The 22983-nt window shown below is 38.3% G+C and overlaps 2 protein-coding genes across 2 annotated transcripts; both read left to right on the forward strand.

Moving 5' to 3' along the window:
- The first annotated feature begins 1263 nt into the window (after positions 1 to 1263).
- On the forward strand, positions 1264 to 8035 carry LOC131774669 (uncharacterized). Its single transcript, XM_066165238.1, has 11 exons — positions 1264 to 1727; positions 3074 to 3182; positions 3610 to 3723; positions 3998 to 4043; positions 4664 to 5556; positions 5639 to 5731; positions 5815 to 5907; positions 6235 to 6408; positions 7046 to 7143; positions 7366 to 7496; positions 7785 to 8035. The coding sequence occupies exons 1-11, from the start codon at positions 1264 to 1266 to the stop codon at positions 7943 to 7945; spliced, it is 2376 nt and encodes a 791-aa protein (XP_066021335.1). The 3' UTR covers positions 7946 to 8035.
- Positions 8036 to 13592: 5557 nt separating this feature from the next.
- LOC136280262 (uncharacterized) lies at positions 13593 to 20329 on the forward strand. Its single transcript, XM_066165239.1, has 11 exons — positions 13593 to 14056; positions 14420 to 14528; positions 14965 to 15078; positions 15351 to 15396; positions 16228 to 17129; positions 17212 to 17304; positions 17388 to 17480; positions 17808 to 17981; positions 18622 to 18719; positions 18943 to 19073; positions 19363 to 20329. The coding sequence occupies exons 1-11, from the start codon at positions 13593 to 13595 to the stop codon at positions 19512 to 19514; spliced, it is 2376 nt and encodes a 791-aa protein (XP_066021336.1). The 3' UTR covers positions 19515 to 20329.
- The last annotated feature ends 2654 nt before the right edge of the window (positions 20330 to 22983 follow it).

The following is a 22983-nucleotide window of genomic DNA, read 5'->3' on the forward strand; positions in this document are numbered from 1 at the left end:
ACAAAGCAATGCTGAAGGTGTGGTTAGATGCAAATCAAAACTCTTCCATCGCTGCGATTCATTCTTTTTCTGAGGACACAAAACTATAATTTCTTTCCAGAAATATAATATGCGTGGGTTTTGTTGCACAGACCATACACAAGGTTATGGTAGAGTTACGTTAATGGTTACGGGATGTTTGAGTTCTGAGACGGCAGTATCTTTACTGAAGTAGACCTCAGACAACGGTTGCCCGAATAGAACTGCCTTGTCTAACAATAGTGCAATTACTTGCTTGAGATTAAAATGCAAGCATACGAAAGAAAGTTGAAAGTGAACCGATGGTTTGAAACTGCATATCACTTCAAATAATTGCTTTTGCAATCAACAACTCTAAATTATTCTCATTTATATCAATGACTCAAAACCAGCCAAAATCAATCGCGCTTCTGCACTTTCAATTACTTAGGGTCAGTTCACTGGCTAAACAAACATTTTACTTGGATATCAAAATAACGATAATTCCTTGTTCGAAGGAGGTTATTCAGTTCATATTTCTTCTTCCGAAGAGATGGTAAACTCATTTCCAATGTCAGTGTTTTAAAAGCACTACTTAATAATCGGCCAAATGAAGGTCATGAGAGATGGCGGTGAACGAGACTTCGTCGAATTTGCATCAATGTTTCTCAATCAACTCCCTTTTAATTACGTAAGTTGCAATAATTAGTCTACTTATCATCAACCTCGATCTTTATCAATTTGATGACTGTCAAGAATAATAAACTATAACCAAGTTCTAGCGTTAATCTATGATTTAGCGAGTTCCTCTAAGGAAGGTCAATTTATTGTGTGTGTAATAAGAACAAAAAATTTACTGTGGATACGAATTGCACCAGAAATCAAATTAAATTTCTGTGGTCTTTCACGATCTATTGTGATTTTCAATGGAGAAACCAAACATTATATATCCTAAAAAAGTCATTAAAACCGCCAAGAAAAGAAGCACTCAGTCATAGTATCTAGGTTTTCAAATGACGCAAAAGATTAACTTAATGCGTTTCGAGCTCGATTCGTTTTAGTCAGAGTAAAATATTGTGAGGGCTGGGGTAGGAAATCTGGAAAACAAAAAGCGAGCTGTGATTGGTGCACGATTTCCATATCAGGTGGGAACGTCACACACCTACATAATAGTGGAAGAAATGGGCTTCCGATAAAATCGAAGCATTCTTAAGTGAGGGAGAGAGAGAGAGTGGCGTGTTTAGACCAAGGAGACTCGCTTTTACAATGCGTACAAGAGAAATGTTACTGTGTGCAGCGGGAAGTATGTTCAATGACCTTTGCAAGCGTATGTTTTCATTTTGTCTCTTATTTTTCATGGAGGTAATGGAACTTTCAGCCGCGGACACCGGACTTATAATACTCATTGGACAAGTTGTCGACTCGTTGGCTTCAGTAATCTCTGGTTATCTCGGTGATATGGTTAAAGTACCCGTTCTTTCACAGAAAATTGGAATGCGAAAATCTTGGCATCTCCTGGCAACGGTATTTATGGGAATCGTAGTTCCTCTCTGCTTCAACCGTTGCATTCTCTGTAGTGAAAGTCATCAAACTTGGCTTCCCATCGTCTATTACAGTTTCTTATTTTCACTGTATAGCATGTGTTTCAGCGTGGTGGAGATAAATCACCTGGCTTTCATCACAACTTCAGCTGTGTCGGTTGAGGAACGAACAGATCTTAGCGCCACGAGGTTTGCTATTTTTAAAAGTATTATATCAAATTAAACTTAACTGCTCACCCATTTTGTTTGGCTCGTACCAAAGATCTATTGGAGGACAGACGCATAGTTTACGTCGCCATCCGCACAATTTTGTGTTTTTATCATCTAAAACAAACAGATTACTTGTTGAATAATATGTCAAACTGTGGTAAGAACACCAATTATACACTCGGCTGCGCCTCGTGTGCCACGAGCACATTCTGACGTCATCTTTGATCTATAACAAAACGGAAGCACGTCATAATGTAATAATTTTGTTAATCAGATGATGACGCAAAGTTTTTGTTTCATAATCAAACTCTCCCAAAGTTACTATTCACTGCACCGCTAATGTAAGCGTAAGTCGGTTGACTTAAGCACCATTGCCTCTTGTTTCGTAAAAGTCATGTGAAATAACACTAATTTAATGAAAAACCTTCTACCTATCTGTATGTCTGTCAGACCTCCAATTTAAGTGCTCACATATGTGAAATTAAGCTTCGTATATATTCATCAGTTTTTATCATGCATTCAGCCGTTGATTGACCTTATTGGCCATAATGGACTGCAAATTGTATTCCTGTGTGAGTCTTCAAGTTTCGGATCAGTTGCTCCAGTTCTAACACCCCACGAAGTTTCAAGCAGCCAATTACGCAGGGATCTGTCTTTGAAGTTGCATTTAAGAACAGCATCAAGTTAACTTGTACATGATTCGAGATAATTATGTTGAATCTTTATCCAACTAATTTGCGAAGTTTTCATATGAACTGGTTACGTCTACCTTCTGGTTAAAATGCGGAGAAGAGATTCGCTATTGTGCGCGGTAGGAAAGTTATTCAACGACCTCTGGCGGCAGCTTAATTTTTCATTTAAAAGTTTTCTTTCAAAGAATCCCGGCGGGCGAAAATCTTGGCACCTTTTTATAACAGTTTTAATGAGCATTATCATTCCTTTTTTCTTTAACCGCTGTTTTCTTTGTAATAGAAATCATGATGGGTGGCTTTCAATTGTCTATTACATCTTCTTGATCTCGGTGTATAACATTTGTTTGAGTATTGTGGAGATAAATCACCTTTATTACAACTGTAACTGAATCCGTCGAGAATGTACAGCTCTTAGTGCCATGAGGTTTGCTTAAAAAGACTATTTTTAAGACACATAGTTCAAACAGCAATCGTATTTGTTTTAAATATACTTGTATAAATCACTTGTATAACTTTATATAACTCAACTCAAGCACGGACACTCTGAGGCCATTTTTACCTAACTTATCCTGAATGATAAACGTGACATCTAAGAACAATTTTCCCTATTCTTTTCTTTTTCTTGTTCAAAAGGACAATGTTCAGCTTCCTTAGTGGTATTTACATATACGTGATCGCCTGGAGCCTTTTCGGACAAGACAATAGCGATACTCTGGGACCTCAGAGCCTTCCAGATTTTGTAGTAAGTAGCAGCTTCGTTAATAGTTCTATGCCACGATATGCTTTGACAAACAGGCGGAATCTCAATACGATGAACTAAAAAAAAAAGCAACTAAAAAAAGGTTGCAGCAATTTAGTTTTCTCTCCCTGCACTGCCTGTCAGCCTGTCAGCCTCCCTTCACACATCTCTGCTGGCATTAAAAATCTTTTTTTTGTGCTTAACATCCCAACTTTCAAGATCTGGTTGTCAATTCTCTCCTAGAGCTGCTTTGCATCTCCTTGTAAATTAATTTTCAGAATTTAGTGTTAGATCAAGATTAAAAACTTCTATCTGATAGGTATGAGTATTTTCATCAGCTGTTGGATGGATAAGAGAGAGAGGTTACAAGTTAACCATTTCTGGGCGTTAATGGGTTAAGATGCTTGTCGGTTAATTCTTTTCTATTCAGTACCTCTCGTGGATTGCTACTGGAACAGGACTCTTCTTTGCAGCCATCTTCCACATTGGTACAAAGGAACCTCAAAAATGTCAGAGTAAAGAAAGCGCCACAACGGATCTTACGGTAAGACAGGAAGCAAAAAAAAGATATTTCCTTTTCAAATAATGGTCATACAAAAGCTTATTTTTGCGTTCGTAAAGCAGACAACACCTTGGAGCTAATAGCGGCGCGCACGTGCGATTGTTTCTTCGTTCTTTATTTGATTTATATACAACAGGTCTATTAATCTGAACGGGTCTTGAAGTTACATAGCGTGACCAGAGGGATAGAGGTATGGTCTACACATTATCTGAAGCAACCTGTAATTCACTCTGACCACTTTCCCGTTATTTTGCAGAAAGCTCCTGGAAAATTCATTGAAGAGTCTGGACCCGAAAATGCAAGTAAGGCTATGGATATATAATGAACGACAAAAATTGAAAAACGCAAAAACGTATTGTTGCCTCGGTATTTTTGAGAATCTATTTTTCATGACTGTGTGCAGGCATGCCACAAGTTTGATACAGGTTGTCCAATCAGGAGACAGCACCAATTTTGCTCGAAATGTTTAGACAACGTCCTCTTTAAAGCAAAATATCTAGTTCAGAAGTGCATGTCAACTGGAGATTAAGATTAGTGGTCACAGTAAGGATATCCAACCCTCAAGCTCTCTTCAGTTATTTCTAGACTGCATTCCGCTAACAGGCTAATGTCGACTACATTAGTAGCTCGAGTTTTACTTCGAAGAACCAGCCAAGTAGATGGCAAGGATGGAGCAAAGAATTTCATCCGTCAACCTACCCTTCTAGGGATCGTCTTTTTAGACAACTTTACTAAAACTTTTTTCTCAGCGAAGCGCAAAACCTTAAGCTTAGCTTGGGTTACTCAGATTTTTCACTAACAAGTTCCAACGGGAAAAGAAGTAGAACAAAAACTAATGTTCCTGAAATTGACACGATTTAGTTCCACCGTTGAACCCTGACACAGACGCTCGTTAATTGCTTGTTTTGTTTTTTTGCTCAAGATTCTAGACGGACCAGTCTTGCTTTTAAGTTTATTAACATGGCTATGGCTTCAACTGAATATGAAGAACATCAAAGTGAGATGGACGGATGTGGAGAAACTAAAAGCCATGAATTGCGTGTCAGAAAGCGAAGTCTTCTGCAGAAGTTTGTCGTTGCTATGTTTGCTGAGGGGAAAACTGATCTAGAAGTACAGCTTCTTGATCGTGAACACAAGATGAGTCCACTAACGCTTGATTTTGACGACATCCTGTTGAGATTACAACACGAAAAGCAGAAACAACCAACATGTTTTGGTGTCATGGAAAACCAAGTTACAATAGACGGTAAAGCCGACGATCATGCAACTGGTGAAGAGTTGTGGAACGCTAGACAAGAAGAGATCAAAAACACTACTGAAAAAGATATGTGGGAAATGACCAACAGCGCGGGCTCTAAAACATCTTTTTGTACCGTATTTAAGCAAAGAAAACATGGAATGGTGCTTTTTCCGGATGATGGTAAATTTGGTCTCTCTAACTCCGGATTTGAAGATGATGGAGATGATGATGATAAGAAGGAAAGCCTTTGCGTTACATCAGTTAGGAAGCAAAAAAAGTCTGTGACTTTCGATCCTTCTGGACTTCTTGAAATGCTGTTAATGAACGGAACAGAACGACAGAGATTAAATCTCGATCACACGCCTGACAACAAAACGAGTCTGAATGAAAGTATTCCAAAACAACACGGCGGAAAAATCGAAAGAATAGAAGGTTCCGATACCACAGATAATTCACTAACTTCAGCGGATAACCCTGATCTTCATGGTCTCCCTATTCAATCGACAAGTTCTACATCTGAGGGAAGACGTCCAAAGGGAATCAAAAACTGGCTAAAAGATCCAAACGTGTACATGGTAAACCCTCCCGTTTCCAACTATCGTTGTTTCTTGATTTAGTTGACACTCTGTGATGTTTTTCTCCTGTTTCAATTTTCAGGTAGCCATTATCTTTACATGTACACGCCTTGCACAGGACTCTGTATACAGCTATTTACCGCTATTCCTCACAGAGAGATTATCATTCCCCAAGGTATAGTTCAATCTGATGTGCTCAGTTGTTTTAAAACTCATTGATAATTATAATAATCTCATCGTGTTTTTATCCTGAATCAGGCAGCTACCGCTTATTTTCCACTCGTCCTCCTAACCAGTGGCTCTTTAGCGAGTTCAGCCTGTAAGAAACTGAAAAGGAAAATTGGAAGTAAGGTAAGATCTAGATTAACAGGTTCTTGTAGCTGGTCACTCCACGTTTGTGATAGTGGAAATGCATTGATTGCGCCAAACGTCAGCTTATTTACTTGTTGATGATGAGTGGCTGAGAGGGTCAATAAATCAACGATCATCTTAATGGCTTTATTTAACTTAACTCGACAAATGAACCATCTTTTCTCAACTTACGATAGTTAGAAGTTCGATTCCTCAAAGGATTCTCAGATCTTTTCTTTGTGTCTTGCTTGTTACAGAACCAAGAACAACTTTATTTGTTAAATTAGTCTTAGTAACTTTCATACTTTCATTGATATGCACATCTAGTGGAGCTACCTTCTGGCAAGCTTATTAGTGATGGGTGGCGCTGTTTGGAGCTATTTTCAAACCTTCTCCATCAGACAATCAACTTATGCACCAGTGGTTATGATAGGAAGTGGTCTGTCCATTATGTACGTCATGGCACTGGTCTTCATCACCGAGCTGATCGGGGAAAATAAGGTTAGTATTTTGAAACAAGTTTGAATGGTTTCGAAGAAAGAGCAAGTCGCAAACTTTGATCAGTTCAGTTATAGTGCATTTCCAACCAGCCATTTTTTAATTTGAAATGACATGGAATTTCTTTTGAATATCGCAAAACAAAATCCAAACTAATCCCAACTCTATGTCAGAACGAAATAAACTCTTACAAGCAGCTACTGAGAGTTTAAAGTGGATACAGTTAGGTCGCCTGAAGTTTGGTAAAATTTCGAGTTACATCTGATCAGTTGAGAGACTGTTTGCAAGTTTTCAAGGCTAATCACAGAGGGTAATGAAAAAGAACCGTTTCATTCGCGGACTAGTTCCGAAACTTGGCTAACCCCATGATCAGGGTGAATATTTTTCCATAGTGCTCTCTATAAATTTACCATGAAACTAACAAGGAGAATTTTTCTAACATTCAAGACCTTTATTTTGATTGGCGATCATTTACCTTTTTGTCTCTTGACGTAAATGTTTAATTCAGCATTGACACTGTCAGGAGAAGTTAAAGACCTGTTGGTCTTATTGAGTAAAGAATCAAAATATACGTAAATGTTAGTACTAATGATGGTTTCTCATCTGAGATCAATGAGTTAATACGGTGATTTCCTGTCAGGAAACCAGTGGATCAGTGTTTTCCATTATCACTGTAATCGCCAGAATCTCAAGCGGTGCACTTATCATTGGTATACAGGAATTTTATCCGGAAGAAAGGTTGGTCTATCAAATCTTTACTGTAATTTACCCTAGAAGGAACAAGAAACATGGTATTTAAAACATTTGGATGACCAGCCGATTTGTTAAAACTCGAAAAGTACATTCAACATGTTTGTCTTTACCGGCTTGACCAGGCCATCCTTGACAATTTGAAATTTTAACAACAGTTTCAAAATTATGCACGATTAGTAAACTCCTCAATTCCTTTATTCAATTTAGAACCAGCTCAAATAAGGCGGTTAGCAACTACGTACAGCATGTGTTTGTAATGGCGCCTGGAGTGTTAACTCTGGTGGGATTCTTGCTGGTTTTGTTTTTCCAACCATCTAACTTTATCTGCAAAAGTAAAGGTAAGTACATTGTCAAGCTGTTAGACGTCTATAACTTGGGTAACGTATGGAGAATCACTGCAAATACTCTGAACTACCCTCTGACGCAATGGTAACAAGCGTTCCTTTGTTTAAATTAATAATCTTATTAAATGACACAAGCCTGTGTAAATGCATTTACCTCGTGATTGTTGTGCGTCTATTTAGTACTGCCGGTTTTATACTGAGAGCTTCAGGTTTATTAGTTAGTATTACATTTGGTTGTCTTTGTTGTCAACGAAAACTTCTTCTGTTAATTTATTCTTCTAGTTTCAGAAGATGTTGAGGCTCTACACGGCCAATCGTCGTTTGATGTTCAAGTTTACCAATGTCCATTGGGAGTCAAAGCAACGTCAAACCACAGCTTGGATGATAGTCACAATACCTCCATCGTGGTGGTGGATTCTTGTTCTGAGGACTCAAAACTTTGAAAATTGCATTATGTGTGGAGGATCCGTCGACCTACTTGAAGGTCATTGCACAAACACGCCCACGATTTTGGCCTACACGATTTGACTGCTAATTGTTTCGTTTTAAAATCAAAGAGATTGTATAGTTCGTTTCTGTCTGTTCTTGTTTAGATTTCAAATTGAAAATGAGTCTATCAATGTTCAAAATTGTTTAGATCTTCTTGTTTTCTATTGATAGCTCAAAGTTTTCCTCGAACCTCGTGCTCAGAAAACTGTTCACATCTCGGAATAAATAATGTGAACCCTTTAGATCAATGGTGGAAAATGCAAGCAGAAGTTTTCATAGATTATAGTTACATGTATTATGACATTTTTGGTTTTGAATAACTGGTAATGGTCATGTTCGCAGTCCTAATTATGCTTGAAACAAATTTTCAACCATAAGAAAATGAGGCGAGGAGAGGAGGACAGGGAGGGTAGGAAGCGAGGGCAGGGAGGGAAGGGAGGGTGAAAGGAAGGGAAAGGGGGGAAAGATTCCTTGTTCAGGCTTCGAAATAAGGTTGTTTAGAGTCAATATCTACACCAGCATATCCTACTTAAAAAATGTAACAAGAACAAGATTAAATGTAAACTGACGAATCTTTAATTAAGATTTCAGTGAAAAATAAAAATTAGCCGTGGAAATACTAAGTCTATTGCAGACTGAAATGTAAGAAAAATATTACAGTTCACACCCTCTGATCGTACCCAGCTTGTTCCTTTCTCCTCATTTTAGTTAAAGTGTTTTGAAATTCAATTTCTTACGTTAGGGTAAAAAAGTTTCTTTGGTTATTATTTTAATAAAAACATCAGACTTCGAACGAAGATAGGTTGCTAGTATTGGTGTTTGTTGTTATCCAGCTGGTGTTCACCACGAGGGTCACGCTCAATTAGCTACTTTACACGTGAAATTGCGTGACAACACGTGTTCAGTAAACAAAGTCACTATCCGACAATGCTGACATCGACCCTTGAAACATTTGATACCTAAATCGTGTGCTTATCGTCAAATGACACTCCAGCCCATGTAACTTACTTTACCTCCGCATGTTTTGATGAGAAACAGGAAAATTATACTCAGGGTTGTTTGAAAGGACGACTGTCTCTGAAGAAGGCTGGATGACAGTTGGAGAGACATTCCTTACGATTGAGTTACAATTAAGGGTAGTGCGTTTCTTTTAACACTGGAAATAAAGACAACCATTGCGATACTTCATTTGGACGTCCTCAGTTTGCAACAGGAAAAGACAATCTTAGGTGGGTGTTTCCATTCGCTTTGACGGAGGGCTAACACTCGAAAAGTCAGCTTTGAAACTCTCTAACGTGTCCAGTTTACATTATCAACTCAGTTATAAATAAAACCAAGTAATATATGTTAAAATACGTCTTTGTTTGTTCCAGGTGAACGAACCTGAGAGAGCTTCAAGCTAGCTAATTTGAGTATGCGTAGTAAGAGTACGGCCGAGTACGATTCGCTCCGACGAATGGTTAACTCTCGAAACGTCAGCTTTGAAACTCTCTACCGTGGTCAATTTACATTATCAACTCAGTCATAAATAAATCCAAACTATCTTAACGTACGTGCTTGCTTGTTCCTTCCGGATGATCGAACCTGACAGAGCTTTAGGCTCGCTAGTTTGAACATGCGTAGTAAGAGTACGGCTGAGAACGAATGAAGGAATCAGGGCCTTTTGTCTCCAATGGTTTTCTATTTTCTCCTTTATTGAAACGTTTCGATTCTATGGTTGAGTGGTATCAAATTTAGTCGCAAGAAAAATGGGTTGCTTTCTCTTTTAATGTACGTGGACATTAAAAGCACCGCAAAAATTCAAGAACTTTCCAACTTGTTGACCTAGCTAGTTACGAGCCAAGGAGTGTCTGGTTGTTCCGATTAACCATACCTGACTGGGTTTCAGAGAACCTAATTGCCTAGTCGCCTAGTCCCCAAGCCTTATTGACTTGACTGAGTAAATCTGTCAGACTGAATATGTTCATGAATGCGTTTGCACTGGACAGGATACGTGACCCAAGTAAAGAAAATCTGCCAAACCTTATAGTAAACTTATACTTCAATTACTGAAAAAAAAAATATACATATACTTTCCGAAATTTCTTATTTGTTACGACACTGGCACATCGCATAGACAGGTCGGAAAGTTGTCTTGCCTTAGCAATTTTTCGAGTGCAGGCCACTGAAAAGACACTTTCCAACCGAGCTTTCGTTATTACGGTCAATTTACCTGGCTCTTTTTTTCCCAGAGAGATTTCTGGATTGATTTCGCTTAGAGATCTCGAAGCGTATTTCAAGGGTCCAAATATCGTGAACCAGCAGACAGAGTATGCAGAATAAATGCGCATACTATATTCACTTTGAAAATCCCTGGTGATTCCTGCAATCTGACTGGGGTCACGAATCGCACCATTTCTTTTCTCTAAATCGCATGCATTTCCTAGCCAATGCAAAATAAACACTAAAACATAATAGTCAATCTAAATTTCCCCAGAACCTTTCTTTTTTTTCCATAATAGAACAGCACTCTGTAAATTTCTAATGTCGGTGTAGTTACTTAACAACCGCGCGACAAGAGCAAATTATAAATTGATGGCTGCAATGCAAATTTATTGAATTGATGAGAACTCTAAATATGAATTCAATTTCATGTTCACTTTGCACAGAAAAGTGCCCTATAGGCTCGAGTTCACCCTTAAAATTTTTTTCATCAGCTTTCAACTTTTTAAAATCTACTATTTTCTGATGTACCCAATTTCCTACTCTCGATTCAAATTAGCTCAAGCGAGGCTGTTGGCAAATGCGTGCAAAATGCGTAAGCAATGGCATTTGAAGTATTCTGTTTGGTGGAATTCCTACTGGTTTTGCCTCTCCAACCGTCAAAAGTTTGCTTCCAAACGAAAGGTAACAACGTTGATTTAAATCTTAATTCACATGCCTGTCTAGCATACTGGTAATTACGCAGAATGATTGAATATACACAGACTCCTCTCCAAGCGAATGGTCAAAAAAAATATATTCTTTTACGCAAGATACCGTATACCCACGCAAAGACTTTCTCTGCTTTTTGTTCTAATTCCTCTGTTTTTGAAAGTAAGTTTGGAGTGTTATTTCATATATTGTTGTATGCCCTCCAATGTGTAACCTTTACGAGTGCCATTTCTCCTGTGGAGACACACAGGATGTTGAGGCTCAAGCAGATCAATTATCGTTGATGTTTCATTTCCTCAGCTTCTCTCCGAAACAAAGGAACGCCAAAGTTGTGGTATGATGCAAATCAAAACTCTTCCGTCGCTGCAGTTCATTCTTTTTCTAAGGACACAAAACTATAGTTTCTTTCCAGAAATATAATATGCGTGGGTTTTGTTGGATAAACCATACACAAGGTTATAGTAAAGTTAAGTAAATGGTTACGGGATGTTTGAGTTCTGAGACGGTGGTATCTTTACTGATGGACACAAACAATGGTTGCTCGAATAGAACTACATTGTCTAACAATTGTCTTTCAAGAAAGACATAGTGCAATTACTTGCTTAAGATTAAATTGCCTGCATATGAAAGAAAGTTGAAAGTGAACAGATGGTTTGGAACTGCATTTTACTTCAAATAATTGCTTTTGCAATCCACAACTCTAAATTATTCTAATTTGGATCAATGACTCAAAACAAGCCAAAATCAGTCGCGTTTCAGCCTGTAGTTATGGTGACCATTTTAGTTTGGCACTTCCAATTACGTAGGGTCAGTTCACTGACTATATAAACATGTGACTTGGATATCCAAGTAACGATGACAGTCCGAAGGAGGTTATTCAGTTCATATTTCTTCTTCCAAAGAGATGGTTAACTCATTTCCAATGTCAATGTTTTAAAAGCAGTAGTTAATAATCCGCCAAATGTAGGTCATGGAAGGTGGCCTTGAACGTGACTTTCGATTCGAATTTCCATCAATGTTTCTCAATCAACTTCCTTTCAATCATGGAAATTTCAATAATTAGTCTACTTATCATCAATCATCAGTTTTTCTTGGCAATTATACAGACCCTTGGTCACACACCCATATAAAAGTGGAAGAAATGGGCTTCCCCTAGAATCGAAGCATTCTTAAGTGAAGGAGAGAGAGAGAGTATGCGTGTCCAGACCAAGGAGACTCGATTTTACAATGCGTACAAGAGAAATGTTACTGTGTGCAGCGGGAAGTATATTCAATGACCTCTGCAGGTGCATGTTTTTATTTTGTCTCCTATTTTTCATGGAGGTAGTGGAACTTTCAGCTGCAGACACTGGACTTATAATACTCATTGGACAAATTGTCGTGGTTAAAGTACCCGTTCTTTCACAGAAAGTTGGAATGCGAAAATCTTGGCATCTCATGGCAACGGTTTTTATGGGCATCGTAGTTCCTCTCTGCGTCAACCGTTGCATTCTCTGTAGTGGAAGTCATCAAACTTGGCTTCCCACCGTCTATTACGGTTTCTTGTACTCACTGTATAACATGTGTTTCAGCGTGGTGGAGATAAATCACCTGGCTTTCATCACAACTTCAGCTGTGTCGGTTGAAGAACTAACAGATCTCAGCGCCATCAGGTTTGCTATGTTTATAGTATTATATTGAGTTACACTTAACTGTTCAACCATTTTGTTTGGCTCTTACCAAAGATCTACTGGAGGATAGACGTGTAGTTTACGTCGTCATCCACACAATTTTGCCTTTTTATCATCTAAAATAAACAGATTACATGTTGACGTGGATTTACAATTTAAGATCATATAATATGTCAAAATGTGGTAAGAACATCAATTATACACTCGGCTGCGCCTCGTGTGCCACGAGCACATTTTGACGGCACCTTTGATCTATAACAAAACGGAAGCACGTCAAAATGTAATAATTTGCTAATCAGATGATGACGCAAAGTTTTTATTTCATAAGCAGACTCTCCTAAACTTACTTTTCATTACAACGCTAATATAAGCGTAAATCGGTTTACTTAAGTACCATTGCCTCTTGCTTCGTAAAAGTCATAAAAAATAACTCTAATTTAATAAAAAAAACCTTCTACCTTTGCGCAAGTCTGCTCAGAGCTCCATTTTGAGTGCTCGAAAATGTGGAATTAAGCTTCGTACAGATTCATCAGTTTTTACCATGCATTCAGCCGTTGATTGACCTTACTGGCCATAAAAGACTGCAACTTGTATTCCTGTGTGAGGCTTTAGGTTTAGTTTCAATTGCTCCAATTATAACAACCCATGAAGTTTCAAGCAGTCAGTCACGCAGGGATTTACTTTTGAGGTTGTATTTAAGGACAGCATCAAGTTAACTTGTACATGATTCAAGATAATTATGGTGAATCTTTATCCAACTAATTTGCAAAGTTTTCATCTAGCATCTAACCATCTCTGGTTAAAATGCAAACAAGAGAACAGCTATTGTGCGTGGTAGGTAATTTATTCAACAAAAAGCGAGCTGTGATTGGTGCATGATTTCCTTATCAAGTGGGAACGTCACACACCCACACACCCATATAAAAGTGGTGCAAATAGGCTTCCCATAGAATTGAAGCACGTTTAAGCGGGGGAAAGAGAGTGTGGCGTGTTTAGACCAATGAGACTCGCTTTTACAATGCGTACAAGAGAAATGTTACTGTGTGCAGCGGGAATTATATTCAATGACCTTTGCAAGCGCATGTTTTCATTTGGTCTCTTATTTTTCATGGAAGTAATGGAACTTTCAGCTGCGGACACTGGACTTATAATACTCATTGGACAAATTGTCGACGCTTTGACTTCAGTAATCTCTGGTTACCTCGGTGATATGGTTAAAGTACCCATTCTTTCACAGAAAATTGGAATGCGAAAATCTTGGCATCTTATGGCAACGGTATTTATGGGAATCGTAGTTCCTTTCTGCGTCAACCGTTGCATTCTCTGTAGTGGAAGTCATCAAACTTGGCTTCCGATCGTCTATTACGGTTTCTTGTACTCACTGTATAACATGTGTTTTAGCGTGGTGGAGATAAATCACCTGGCTTTCATCACAACTTCAGCTGTGTCGGTTGAAGAACTAACAGATCTCAGCGCCATCAGGTTTGCTATATTTATAGTATTATATTGAATTAACTGTTCACCCATTTTGTTTGGCTCTTACCAAAGATCTACTGGAGGATAGACGTGTAGTGTACGTCGTCATCCACACAATATAATCCGTCGAGAATGTACAGCTCTTAGTGCCATGAAGTTTGCTTCAGGAGACTTTTTTAAGACACATAGTTCATACGGCAATCGTATTTATTTTAAATATACTTGTATAAATTACTTGTATAACGTTTATATAACCCAACTCAAGCACGGACACTCTGAGGCCGTTTTTTACTAACTTATCTTGTAGGAATGATAAACGCGATATCTAAAAGCAGTTTTTCTTATTCTTCTCTTTTTCATGTTCAAAAGGACAATGTTCAGCTTCCTAAGTGGTATTTACATATACGTGATCGCCTGGAGCCTTTTCGGACAAGACAATACCGATACTCTGGGACCTGAGAGCCTTCCAGATTTTGTGGTAAATAAATGCGTTAATAGTTCTATGCTACAATATGCTTTGACAATCAGGCGGAGGCTTAATACAATGAAATAATAATTAACGCAATTAAAAAACGGGTTGGAGAAATTTGGTTTTCTCTCCCTGCGCTGCCTGGCAGCCTTTCAGCCTCTTTCCACACATCTCTGCTGGCATTAAAAATATTTTTTTGTCCCGAACCTTGCAACTTTCAAGATCTGACTGTCAATTCTCTCTTAGAGCTGCTTTACATTTCCTTATAAATTAATTTTCAGAATTAAGCGTTGAATCAAGATAAAAACTTCTATCTGATAAGTACGACTATTCTCATCAACTGTTGGCCGGAGAATGGATGTTTACTACAAGGAGAGGTTACAAGTTAATCATTTCTGGGAGTTAAAGGGTTAAGATGCTAGTTGATTAATTCTTTTCTAAACAGTACCTCTCGTGGATTGCGACTGGAACAGGACTCTTCTTTGCAGCCATCTTCCACATTGGTACAAAGGAACCTCAAAAATGTCAGAGTAAAGAAAGGGTCACAACGGATCTTACGGTGAGACAGAAAGCAAAAAAGATATTTCCTTTTCAAATAATGGTCATACAAAAGCTTATTTTTGCGTTCGGAAAGCAGACAACACCATGGAGCTAATAGCGGCGCGCTTGTGCGATTGTTTCTTCGTTCTTCATTTGATTTATCTACAAGAGGTGTATTAATCTGAACAGGTCTTGAAGTTACATTGCGTGACCAGAGGGATAGAGGTATGGTCTACACATTATCTATAGCAACCCATAATCCACTCTGGCCACTTTCCCGTCATTTTGCAGAAAGCTCCTGGAAAATTCATTGAAGAGTTTGGACCCGAAAATGCAAGTAAGTCTATGGATATGTACTGTGGTGCATCATTTTAAAAACCGTCGTTGTTTCTATTAAAATTGCAGATGTAACTTCCTCTCCCACATCAAACAAAGATGAAAACGCCGCTCGTCCTCATCTTAAGGGGAATAGGTCTTATTTTTGCATGGAGCTTCTTGATATCTAGTGTATTGTTGCCTCGGTATTTTTGAGAATCTATTAACCATGACTGTGTGCAGGCATTCCACAAGTTTGATACAGGTGGTCCAATCTAGAAATATTTAGACAACGTCCTCTTTAAAGCAAAATATCTAGTTCAGAAGTGCATGTCAACTGGAGATTAAGATTAGTGGTCACGGTAAGGATATCCAACCCTCAAGCTCTCTTCAGTTATTTCTAGACTGCATTCCGCCAAGAGGCTAAATGTCGACTACGTTAGTAGCTTGAGTTTTACTTCGAAGAACCAGCCAAGTAGATGGCTAGGATGGGGCAAAGAATTTCATCCGTCAACCTAGCCTTCTAAGGATCGTCTTTTTGGACAACGTTACTATACCTTTTTTTTCCAGCGCAGCGCAAAACCTTCAGCTTAGCTTGGGTTACTCAGATTTTTCACTTACAAGTTCCAACGGGAAAAGAAGTAGAACAAAAACTAAACAAGAAGAAGTCCAGATATCCATTGTTATAAAAGTATTATTGAGATCATTTTGAGGGAATAAATGTTAATAGTTGATCCGACAAAGAGTTAAGACATGTTCCTGAAGGTGACATGATTTAATTCTATCGTTGAGCCCTGAGACAGAAAAAACAGACGTTCGTTAATTGCTTGTTTTTTTTTTTTTTTTGCTCAAGATTCTAGACGGACCAGTCTTGCTTTTAAGTTTACTAACATGGTTATGGCTTCAACTGAATATGAAGAACATCAAAATGAGATGGACGGATGTGGAGAAACCAAAAGCCATGAAGTGCGTGTCAGAAAACGAAGTCTTCTGCAGAAGTTTGCTGTTGCTATGTTTGCCGACGGGAAAACCGATCTAGAAGTACAGCATTTTGATAGTGAACGCAAGAAGAGTCTACGAACGCTTGATTTTGACGACATCCTGTTCAGACTACAACACGAAGAGCACGAACAACCAAAATGTTTTGGTGCCATGGAAAACCAAGTTACAATGGACGGTATAGACGATGATCAGGCAACTGATGAAGAGTCGTGGAACGCCAGGCAAGAAGAGATCAAAAACACTACTGATAAAGATATGTGGAAAATGACCAACAGCGCGGCCCCCAAGACATCTTTTTGTACCGTATTTAAGCAAAGAAAACATGGAATGGTCCTTTTTCCGGATGATTGTAAATTTGGTCTCTCTAACTCTGGATTTGAAGATGATGGAGGTGATGATCATAGGAAGGAAAGCATTTGCGGTACATCAGTTAGGAAGGAAAGAAACTCTGCGACTTTCGATCCTTCTGGGTTTCTGGAAATGCCGTCAATGAACGGAACAGAACGACAGAGGTTTAATCTCGATCACACGTCTAACAACAAAACGAGTCTGGATGAAAGTACGCAAGATTTTCCAAAACAGCACGTCAGAAAAATCGAAAGAATAGAAGGTTGCGATGACACAAATAATTCGTTAACTTCAGCGGATAACCCTGATCTTCATGGTCTCCCTGTTCAATCGACAAGTTCTATATCTGAGGGAAGACGTCCAAAAGGAATCAAACACTGGCTAAAAGATCCAAACGTGTACATGGTAAACCCTCGTGTTTCCAACTATCCTTGTTTGTTGATTTAGTTGACTCCCTGTGATGTTTTTCTCGTGTTTTAATTTTCAGGTAGCTATTATCTTTACATGTACACGCCTTGCGCAGGACTCTGTATACAGCTATTTACCGCTATTCCTCACAGAGAGATTATCATTCCCCAAGGTATAGTTCAATCTGAAGTGCTCAGTTGTTTTCAAACTCTTTCATAATTATAATAATCTCATCCTACTTTTGTCCTGAATCAGGCAGCTACCGCTTATTTTCCACTCGTCCTCTTAACCAGTGGCTCTCTAGCGAGTTCAACGTGTAAGAAACTGAAAAGGAAAATTGGAAGTAAGGTAAGACCTAGATTAACAGCTTTTTCTAGCTGGTCACTCCACCTTTGTGATAGTGGAAATGCATTGATTGCGCCAAACGTCGGCTTATCTACTCGTTGATAATGATTGGCTGAGAGGGGCAATAAATCAACGATCATCTCAATGGCTTTATTTAACTTAATGGACAAATGAACCATCTTTTCTCAAGTAAAGGTAGTCAGAAGTTCGATTCCTCAAACGATTCTCAGACCTTTTCTTTGTTTCTTGCTTGTTACAGAATCAAGAACAACTTTATTTGTTAAATTAGTCTTAGTAACTTTCATTCTTTCATTGATATGTACATCATAGTGGAGCTACCTTCTGGCGAGCTTATTAGTGATGGGTGGCGCTGTTTGGAGCTATTTTCAAACCTTCTCCACCAGACAATCAACTTATGCACCAGTGGTTATGATAGGAAGTGGTCTGTCGATTATGTACGTCATGGCACTGGTCTTCATCACCGAGCTGATAGGGGAAAATAAGGTTAGTGTTTCGAAACAAGTTTAAATGGTTTCGAAGAAAGACTTAGTCGCAAACTCTGATCAGTTCAGTTACAGTGCATTTCCAACCAGCCATTTTTGAAATTGAAATGACGTGGAATTTCTTTTGAATGTTGCAAAACAAAATCCAAACTCATCCCAATTCTTTGTCAGAACGAAATAAAACTCTTACAAGGAGCTAATGGGAATTTAAAGTAAATACAGTTCGATCACCTGAAGTTTGGGAAACTGCGAGTTACATCTGATCGGTTGAGAGATTGTTGCGAGTTTTCAAGGTCAGTCACAGAGGGTACTGAAAAAGAACCGTTTCAGTCGCGGACTAGTTCCGAAACTGGATTAACACCATGATTAGTGTGCAAATTTTCCAGAGTGCTCTCTATAAATTTACCGCAAAACTAACAAGGAGAACTTTTCTGAAAATCAAGACCTTCATTTTGATTGACGATCATTTACCATTTTCTCTCTTGACGTAAATGTTTGATTCAGCAGTGACACTGGGAGGAGAAATTAAAGACCTGTTGGTCTTAGGCCTGGGGGTAAAGAGTTAAAAATTACGTAAATGTTAGTACCAATGTTGGTTTCCCATCTGAGATCAATGAGTTAATACGGTGATTTCCTGGCAGGAAACCAGTGGATCAGTGTTTTCCATTATCACTGTAATTGCCAGAATCTCAAGCGGTGTACTTATCATTGGTATACAGGAATTTTATCCGGAAGAAAGGTTGGTCTATCAAATCTTTATTGTAATGTACCTTGGAAGGAACAAGAAACATGCTATATAAAACGTTTAGATGACCAGCCGATTTGTTAAAACTCGAAAAGTACATTCTACAGGCTTGTCTTTACGAGCCTGACCAGGCCATCCTTGACAATTTGAAATTTTAACAACAGTTTTAAAATTATGCACGATTTAATAAACTCCTCAATTCCTCTATTCAATTTAGAACCAGCTCAAATGGGGCAGTTAGTAACTACGTACGGCATGTGTTTGTAATGGCACCTGGAGTATTAACTCTGGTGGGATTCTTGCTGGTTTTGTTTTTCCAACCATCTAACTTTATCTGCAAAAGTAAAGGTAAGTACATTGTCAAGCTGTTAGACTTCTATAACTTGGGTAACGTATGGAGAATAACTGCAAATACTCTAAATTACCCTCTGACGCAATGGTATCAAGCGTTCCTTTGTTTAAATTAGTAATGTTATTAAATGAAAAAAAGCCTGTGTTAATGCATTTACCTCATGATGGTTGTGCGTCTATGTAGTACTGCCGGTTTTATACTTAGAGTTTCAGGTTTGTTAGTCAGTACTACGTGCGGTTGTCTTTGTTGTCAAGGAAAACTTCCTCTGTCAATTTATTCCTCTAGCTTTAGAAGATGTTGAGGCTCTACACGGCCAAACGTCGTTTGATGTTCCACGTCCATCGGGAGTCAAAGCAACGTCAAACCACAGCTTGGATGATAGTCACAAAACCTCCATCGTGGTGGGGGATTCTTGTTCTGAGGACTCAAAACTTTGAATTCTTTGAAAATTGCATTATGTGTAGAGGCTCCGCCGACCTACTAAAAGGTCATGGCACAGACACGCCCACGATTTGGGCCTACACGATTTGACTGCTAATTGTTTCATTTTAAACAGTCAAGTTAAAATTAAAGAGATAGTATAGTTCGTTTTCTATCTGTTCTTGTTTAGATTTTAGGAAAAACCCTTTCACATGAAAAGTGTTGTGATCGTAGAATTACGTAAAATAAAAGCAGACAAGTCGTAAGGACCTCTCACACCAAGATGAACAAAAGTCTACTTTCCTAAATTTTAGATTAATAGTTATCGTGTATGTTTAATATTAAAAAGAATAGCATAGTATTTTAATTGAAAATGAGTCTATCGATGTTTAAAATTGTTTAGATCTTGTTTTCTATTGATAGCTCAAAGTTTTCCTCGAACTTCGCGCTCAGAAAACTGTTCACATCTCGTATTTAAGAATGTAAACCGTTTAGATCAATGGCGGACAATCCAAGCAGAAGTTCATAGATTATAGTTACATGTATTATGACATTTTTGGTTTTTAATAACTGGTATGATCATGTTCACAGTCCTAATTATGCCTGAAACTAATTTTCAACCATGAGAAAATGAGGCGAGGCGAGGAGGACAGGGAGGGTAGGAAGGGTTAAAAGGAAGGGAAGGGGGGGAGGCTCCTTCTTCAGGCTTCGAAATAAGGTTGTTTAGAGTCAATATCTACACCAGCATGTTCCTTACCTAAAAAATGTAACAAGAAGTAGATGAGATGTAAACTGACGAATCTTTATTTAAGATTTCAGTGAAAAATAAAAGTTAGCCGTCGAAATACTAAGTCTATTGCAGACTTAAATGTAAAAAAAATTTAACAGTTCACACCCTCTGATCGTACCCAGCTGGTTCCTTTCCCCTCATTTGTGGTTAAAGTGTTTTGAAATTCAATTTCTTACGTTAGGGTAAGAAGTTTCTTTGGTTATTATTTTAGTAAAAACATCAGACTTCGAACGAAGACAGGTTGCTAGTAGTGGTGTTTGTTATTATCCAGCTGGTGTTCACCACGAGGGTCACGCTCAATTAGCTACTTTACACGTGAAATTGCGTGACAACACGTGTTCAGTAAACAAAGTCACCATCCAACAATGCTGACATCGACCATTGACACATTTGATACCTAAATCGTGTGCTTATCGTCAAATGACACTCCAGCCCATGTAACTTAATCTACCTCCACATGTTTTGATGATAAACAGGAAAACTATACTCAGTGATGTTTAAAAGGACGACTGTCTATAAGGAAGGCTGGATGGCAGCTGGAGAGACCTTCCTTACAATTGAGTTACAATTAAGGGTAGTGCGTTCCTTACAACACTGAAAAAAAAGACATTGCGATTCTTCATTTGGACGTCCTCAGTTTTCAACAGGATAGGGCAATCTTAGATAAGTGTTTCCATTCGCTCTGACGGAGGGCAGACACTCGAAACGTCAGCTTTGAAACTCTCTAACGTGGCCAATCTACATTATCAACTCAGTTATAAATAAATTATCTTAACGTATGTGCTTGTTTGTTTGTTCCAGGTGATCGAACCTGACAGAGCTTCAAGCTAGCTAGTTTGAGCATGCGTAGTAAGAGTACGGCCAAGGACGAATGAGGGAATCAGGGTTCCTTTCTCTTAATGTACGTGGACATTAAAAGCAACGCAAAAATTTTCCAACTTGTTGACCTTGCTAGCTATGAGCCAAAGGAGTGTCTGGTTGTTCCCATTCACTATACCTGACTGGGTTTCGGAGAGCCTAATTGACTTGATTGAGTAAATCTGTCAGACTTAATATGTTCATGAATGCGTTTACACAGGACAGGATACGTGACCCAAGGAAAGAAAATCTGACAAAACTTAGAGTGAACTTACAGCTCAATTACTGAAAACAAACATATACTTTTCGACATTTCTTATTTGTTACAACACTGGTACATCGCATAGATAGCTTGGAAAGTTGTCTTGCCTTAGCTATTTTTCGAGTGCAGGCCACTGAAAAGACACTTTCCAATCGAGCTTTCGTTTTTACCGTCAATTTACATAGCGCTCTTGTTTCTAAAGAAATTTCTAGAAAGATTTTGCTTAGAGACCTCGAACCTCGAAGAGTCTCTTTTAGTTTGGCCATTACTGAAATTAAAAATTGAAGGCTACGATGCAAATTTATTGAATTTTTGAGGACTCGAAATATGAATTCAATTTCATGTTCACTTTGCACAGAAAAATGCCCTCTTGGCTCGAGTTCACCTTTACAATTTTTTTCTACTACTTTAAACTTTTTTAAATCTACCATATTCTGATGTACCCAATTCCCTACTCTCGATTCAAATTAGCTCAAACGAGGTTGTTGGCAACAACGTGCAAAATGTGTCAGCAATGGCGTCTGAAGTATTCTGTTTTGTGGTATTCCTACTAGTTTTGCTTCTCCAACCGTCAAAAGTTTGCTTCCAAACGAAAGGTAACAACGTTGATTTATATCTAAATTTACATGCCTGTGTAGCATAATGGTAATTACGCAGAATGACTGTGTATACACAGACTCCTCTCCAAGCGAATGGTCACAAAAATTTATTCTTTTAAACCAAGATACCGTATACCCACGCAAAGACTTTCTCTGCTTTTCGTTCTATTTCCTATGCTTTTGAAAGTAGGTTTGGAGTGTTATTTCATATATTGTTGTATGCCTTCCAATGTATAACCTTTACGAGTGCCATTGCTCCTGTGGAGACACAGAGGATGTTGAGCCTCAAGCAGATCAATTATTGTTTGATGTTCCACTTCCTCAGCTTCTCTCCGACACAAAGCAACGCAAAAGGTGTGATTAGGTGCAAACCAAAACTCTTCCGTCGCTGCGGTACATTCGTTTTCTGATGACAAAAAACTATTCTAATAATTTATTTTCAGATATATGATATGCGTGGGTTTTGTGGCATAAACCATACACAAGGTTATGGTACAGTTACGTTGATGGTTACGGGATGTTTTAGTTCTGAGACGGCAGTATTTTTACTGATGGAGACCTCAGACAATGGTTGCTCGAATAGAACTACCTTGTCTAAAAATTTTCTTTCAAGAAAGAACTAGTGCAATTACTTGCTTGAGAGTAAATTGCCAGCATATGAAAGAAAGTTGAAAGTGAACAGATAGTTTGAAACTGCATTTTACTTCAAATAATTGCTTTTTCAATCCACAACTCTAAATTATTCTAATTTGGATCAATGACTCAAAACAAGCCAAAATCAGTCGCGTTTGAGCCTGTAATTATGGTGAACATTTTAGTTTCTGCACTTTCAATTACGTAGGGTCAGTTCACTGACTATATAAACATATGCATGGTACTTGGATATCCAAGTAACGATGACTCCTTGTTCGAAGGTTGTTATTCAGTTCATATTTCTTCTTCCAAAGAGATGGTAAACTCATTTCCAATCTCAATGT

Source organism: Pocillopora verrucosa, chromosome 4 (assembly GCF_036669915.1).
Source record: "Pocillopora verrucosa isolate sample1 chromosome 4, ASM3666991v2, whole genome shotgun sequence".
In the NCBI taxonomy this organism is placed as follows: domain Eukaryota; kingdom Metazoa; phylum Cnidaria; class Anthozoa; order Scleractinia; family Pocilloporidae; genus Pocillopora; species Pocillopora verrucosa.